This window comes from Colobus angolensis, unplaced genomic scaffold, assembly GCF_000951035.1.
Source record: "Colobus angolensis palliatus isolate OR3802 unplaced genomic scaffold, Cang.pa_1.0 Scaffold154, whole genome shotgun sequence".
NCBI lineage: Eukaryota > Metazoa > Chordata > Mammalia > Primates > Cercopithecidae > Colobus > Colobus angolensis.
In genome coordinates, this window is record NW_012114644.1 from 4,898,332 (window position 1) to 4,904,331 (window position 6,000).

At 55.5% G+C, this 6,000-nt stretch overlaps 1 protein-coding gene and 1 long non-coding RNA gene across 5 annotated transcripts in view; one reads left to right on the plus strand and one right to left on the minus strand.

Moving 5' to 3' along the window:
• Positions 1-1,320, minus strand: part of POU2F2 (POU class 2 homeobox 2) — a 44,327-nt gene extending 43,007 nt beyond the window's left edge. For 3 of the 4 annotated variants that reach the window (XM_011936558.1, XM_011936557.1, XM_011936559.1), the window contains exon 1: positions 1,226-1,320. In XM_011936558.1, coding sequence (XP_011791948.1) covers positions 1,226-1,253 — 28 coding nt within the window. In that variant the 5' untranslated portion in view covers positions 1,254-1,320. The remainder of the gene's footprint in view (positions 1-1,225) is intronic. The other variant, XM_011936556.1, reaches the window with a different exon arrangement.
• Positions 1,321-1,396: 76 nt separating this feature from the next.
• On the plus strand, positions 1,397-5,940 carry LOC105507855. The gene is made up of 3 exons (XR_001001165.1): positions 1,397-1,601; positions 1,745-1,868; positions 5,516-5,940. It is a non-coding gene; the product is annotated as an uncharacterized LOC105507855 (long non-coding RNA).
• Positions 5,941-6,000: the final 60 nt, after the last annotated feature.

The window sequence follows — 6,000 nt, forward strand, 5'->3', positions numbered from 1 at the left end:
TGACCCCTTGGCCTCTGCCCCCCACCCCAGCCCTGACCCTTCTGCCTGGGCCTCCCCCATCCCAGCCCTGACCCCTCTGCCTGGACCTCCCCCATCCCAGCCCTGATCTGTCTATGCTGTCATTGGTGACAGGTCTGTCTTCTCCAATAAACTGGGAGCTCCAGGAGAACAGACCTGAGCTACCCTTTCCACTGTATTTCCAACACCCAAGACAGAACTGCTCAATAGATACGTGTTGGTGGAGGACACGGGGGTGCCCGCACACAATGGCACATACAGGACAGCACATACCACCAAACCAAGACTCATGCCCATGGTCATGCCTACACAGCCACAAATGAAACAGGCACGTAGGGCTGAGTGCTTGCCATGTTCCAGGCACTGTGCTAAGCATGCTATATGTATTATCTCATTTAAGACTCCCATCAACACTGCTGAGTGACAGCCATCACCACCTTGTACTGTGCCTGGCGCACAATGTTCACTCAGTCAACTGACATTTGGTGGAGAAGGCATTTAATAAGCACACAAACAAACACATAATGAAATTCCCAACAGTGATAAGTGCTGTGAAGAAAAGATAAAGCAGGGTGAGGAGACTGAGAGTGACAGATCAGTGCCAATTTAGATGGGGAGGTCAGGGAAGGCTGCCCTGAGGAGGTGAGGTCTGAGGTGAATGAGGTGAAGAAGTGAGCCAGGCGAACATCACCCCACAATGCCACACACAACAGCCCCCCACACTCACAAGCACAGAGCAGTCCCACTCAGAGCACTCAGAACTACTGCACACACACACGCACACGCACACCCGTACCAGATGTGCACACACACACTCAAAAGGGAATGACATCCCCCAAGTCCAGCAACTTGGCATTCCAATCCCTTTGCAGCCCTTATCCAAGGATCGCCCATGTCACCCACCCCACTGGTTCTCCACATGAGGGCCCGCTACCAACACCCAGCTCCCTCCCTCCTGTCCCCAGACCCTTCCAAACAGGGCAACAGAGAAGAGAAGAGGTTGGAAGTTCCAGTGCCTGATGTGGAACGGGAGGGCAAAGAGGAGCTGTGGGGGTTGGAGGAGACCCGGCATGGGAGAGAGGGAGTTGCTAGAGTACAGAGAAGGACAATGGAGACAGCTGAGGAGGAGGGGCAGGGAGGGCCCGCAGAGCAAACCTAAATGTGCTGCCTGTCCTCTGAGCAGTGGCGCAGGCACCAGCCCCCTTACCTGGAGCCCCCATGCTGGAGTGAACCATGCTGCCCGCCCCGCCAGGGCTGGGGGAACAACTGTGTCATCTCCCCACCCTCTCTGGGGGCCGAACCCTCCCTGCCGGAAGTCACTCAGGGAGGAAACCACAGGGCCGGTCCGCCCCCTTCAGAAGGGAAAATACCCTGGCCCACAGACCCGCCTCGGCAGCCTGGCCCACCCCAAATCATGTGTGTGTGTTGGGGGGTGGGGGCTAGTGGGGCAGAGGATAGGCAGGCTAGAAGAGCCGACTCCTACAGCTGCGATCCGGGAGGTGCCTGAAACTGTTGCCCCCTGGCTTCTATCGCCCCCATGGAGGCAAACAAATCTGGGACAGGGAATGGGTCTGGGAGAAAAGGTGGGTCCACAATAGTAACAACATTAAAACACTAGCCAGCAGCTCATTGGAGACAGGGCTTTGCCGATGCCTGACCCTGTGCCTCACTTTTGACAGGTGCTATCTCCAATGAGGTGGTCACTGTTATTTGCTCCATTTTACAGATGAAAAGACTGAGGATCAGAGAGGTGAGCAGTAGCTTTCCCAAGGGCCCAGAGCCAAGAAGCGTTGAAGCTTAAAAGCACGCCGCAGCAGGGAAGATCAAGCAAGCCCTGCGCCTATCTGCAGGTGAGCTGTTGGGTGTCACCACTGGGAGGAAGTGGTGCCCGTGGGCAGGTAGTGGGAACGGTGGGTAGGGGACTTGGCCTGGAGCTACAGTAAATCGCCGGCCAAATGCGGGCGCCCGAGGCGGCTCCGGTGGAGGGGAGCACCAGGTCCCCGGGCTGCCAGCTGGCTCTTCGCGCTGCGGCGCTCCCAGTTCAGCGCTTCCCTCCGAGCCCGCCAGAGGGCGGCAGCGCCCAGCCAATGGCCTGGAGGGCGGGGCCGGCTGCGGAGGAGGGAGCCCCTCCCTCCACTCCCCTCCCCAACACCCCCGCGCGCACACCTGCGAGGGTCACACAAAGGCGCAGGACTCCCGGCACACCGCAGCTCAGACAAAGGCGCGCCTGAGTCCGCTGCCCTAGTCCTCCTCTTGGTCCCGAGGTCTGAGGCTGTGGGGCTGCCTGGCGTCTCCAGACACCCCACCTGCCCGCCTGAGCTCCGCAAGACATGCTGCGCCCCGTGGCTGGGGGGGCCCCTAAACCACAGGTGCACGTACAGACGCCTAGACTCACTCCCACACACACAAATATTTCTACAGATGGACCACAGCACTTCACACACACACGTGTACACACACAGACGTGCATGAACACATCTATATGCACAGGCCCCAACACCAGCCCTCCCTGCTGACGATGGTCACTCCCATATACTGATACCCGCTCTACTCCCTCACATGGACCCATGGGCACAAGCACACTTCTACACATATATGCCCAGGCATGCTTCCTGGCCACTCGCACCCACTCACACACAGGCACACTCGGAAAGGGCATACTACAGGCAGAACTACAGGAGTGCCCTCCCCTGACTGCACACGTGCCCTGTGCACTCAGACACGCCCAGGCAGGCAGGTGGGCACAACAGGAAGGACTGGCAGTTCTCATATATGCACACGAGAGGGGACTGTTTCCAGGCATCTACACTCCACAACATCCCCTATTGTAAAGGCCATTTCACAGAGGAGATCCACAGACGACACAGCATCTGGCCACAGGATTTCTATACATGAGGGTCTTCCCGACAGCAGCCTAATGGCGGTGGGTACTGGAGCCTTGTCTCAAAGCGACATTTACTCAGTAAGCTTTGTTTTCAGTTAGGATTTGTTTTGGGGGGCTTGGAAATGAGGCTATAGGACATTGTGGGGGGATGGGCAAAACCTCACCAACCACCCCTATGCTCCACCCTGGACAGATTCAACATCATCCATGTCAGGAGCACGGTTTTGGATGTGACCCCATTCCAGCCCCCTAGAGCTGGCAGAGAAGGACCACCCACTTCCAGCACGGCCAGGTCTGCAGTTCAGCCCTGGAGCCAGGGAAGGCTGTATACACTCCCTGAAAGATGAAACAACCCCATACCTCTCACCTCCTATGCTGGCTCCATTCTCAGTGCCTCAGACCAGAGCTGGGCCTGGTGAGGGCATCCTGAAGGAGGATGGGCGTGCCTGAGAGAGGATAGAGGGACGGAGTTTGGAACACACTGGGTGGGTACAACCTGGCTGCCGGAACGGTGAGGCTCAGGCAGGGGGAGATGGTGGCCTCGTTGCCACAGAAGAGGCCTCAAGCCATGCTGAGTGAGGCAGGTAGGGCATGGGAGCTGGGAAGCAGTGGGGGCCACTTGAGGTGCAGGGAGCTAGGAGGGAGGCAGCACAGAGGAGGCCAGGCTGGGCTCAGGGCTGAGCGGTAATTAAAGGAGACGTAGGGGGCTCCCCAGGGCCAGCGGGGCTGGTAACTGACACGCGGGCCCCATTGCTCCGCTCATATTTCTCGCTGGATCGATACGTTTGACTCCCGACAAGACAATAATCGCTTGTACGCGGCCGGCGAGTCGATCAAATACATTATTAGAGCGAGGTCCCCCGGGGGCCCGGCGGGGAGTGGTGGGGGGGAGCAGCCAGCCCACCGGGGACAGCAGACCGAGATTCTTCACCCCTCAGGGCCCCCCAGCCGTGGCCTCTTCCTCTTGGCCACCCCTGGGGATCCTCTCTGTGGCTCAGTTCCCCAGCCTCTCTCTAAATGCCTGCTGCTTTGGCGATCTCTCTACTCAGCCCCCAGCATCATCCTTGCTCTGTGAGGGGACCCAAGGGTTCTTTCTCCATAGGCACTGCCCTCATCTGTAGGGCTATAGCATGTAGGAGCTCAGAGAGGCCCCTCAGACCCCTAGCTTGTCAGGAGACAGAGAAACCAAGCCTCAGACCACACTCCGAGTCCATGGCTGGGCCAGGAGATGAACTTGGGCCCAAAACTCAATGACACCCACCTCCCTCTGCCCAGTCTCCTTGCTGCATGTAAGCACACGGGGCTTCAGCAGCACCCAGGCCAGGGGCAACCTCTGGGGGTTAGGGAAAGCTAACTTAGAGACCCAAACAAGCAGGAAAACAGGATGACAGGGGTGGCAGACAAACACATACACAAAGAGATGTGTGTCTGCTCCTGCTGCAGGGCCATGTGGTCCCCCAGGGGGCCTCAGATACCCTCAAACCATGCCCAGCTTCAGCTCTGGCCCACCCTAGACACTGCTTGCCACTCTTGCCCACTTTCCTGGCTTCTGGACTCAAGCCTATTTCCCCTTTATTAAAAAATTAAATTAAGCTTTAGCTTTATTTTTAAAGTCCAGGCTCTTTTTTTCCTTTTTTTTTTTCTTTTTTTTTTTGAGACAGAGTCTCACTCTGTTGCCCAGGCTAGAGTGCAATGGCACGATCCCAGATCACTGCAACCTCCACCTCCTGGGTTCAAGCAAGTCTCCTGCCTCCTCAGCCTCCCGAGTAGCCGTGATTACATATGCGCACCACTAGACCAAGCTAATTTTTGTATTTTTAGGAGAGATGGGGTTTTACCATGTTGGCCAAACTGGTCTCAAACTCCTGAGATCATGTGATCCATCCACCTCGGCCTCCCAAAGTGGTGGGATTATAGACATGAGCCACCACACCCAGCCTCAAGCCTATTTTCTGTTTACACACCTGCTTTGCCCTCGACCTGAAGAGCCCCTTTGCTTCTCTAGCAGCCCTAAGTCAAAGTCAAGTTCTGTTTAGGAATATCCAGCATTCCGAGACTTAAAATATATCTTCCTCTTTGTCTTCATTATGAGCAGCAGCCACCACAGCATTGCTGTCTATGCTTTCCTTTTTGTTTTTTTTTTAGACTGGCTGGCTCTGTCACCCAGGCTGGGGCTGGAGTGCAATGGCACAATCTCGGCTCACTGCAACCTCTGCCTCCCAGGCTCGTGCCATCCTCCCACCTCAGCCTCCCAGATAGCTGGGACCACAGGCGTGCACCACCACAGCCAGCTAGTTTTGTACTTTTAGTAGAGACATGGTTTTGCCATGTTGCCCAGGCTGGTCTCAGAATTCCTGGGCTCAAAGCCATCCACCCGCCTCAGCCTCCCAAAGTGCCAAGATTATAGTCATGAGCCACTGTGTCCGGCCTACTCTGTGCTATTTGAACCAATACATTACTTCTAAGTCTTTATGACAGTCTGAGGAGGTAAGGTCTGCTATCATCCTCATTTTACTAACAAATTGAGCCTCAGAAAGGTGAAGTCTCCTGCCCCAAATCACACAGCGTGAGTGGTGGAGTCAGGATTTAAGCCCAGGTCTGTTTCCCTGACAGCTTGATCTCTTTGTACTGAGCCATGGAGCTCCTTCTTGGAAGCGTGAAATGCTCCCCATCCTTCAGGAGACAACCGCAACAGTCAGCCACTCCTTGTCCAGTCAGCAATGCTGGAATACCTCTGTAGCTCACAGCCCAATGCCCACAGCCTTCAAGTCAGTTTCTTGATATTCGGCAATGCACTGGACTCCTGATCCCATCAGCTCCTGGCTGAAGGTGGGCCAACCCTTTCCCATTTCCTTCAGTTCAAACATTTCCTCATATCCCTCAGTGCCAAGCCCCGTGCCAGGAGCTGAGGACCCAGAGGTGAGCTAGATCTAAAATCTGACCTCAAGGAGCTAACAGTCTGAGAGGAAGACTGGAGTGGATAAAAATACCTTGGTAATTTATCACTCAATAAGTATCCAATAAATGCTATTATGTGCTAAGCCATTGCTAAGCTCAGAGAATATAGTGGTTAAAAGCACTCCATAGAGCTTATAGAC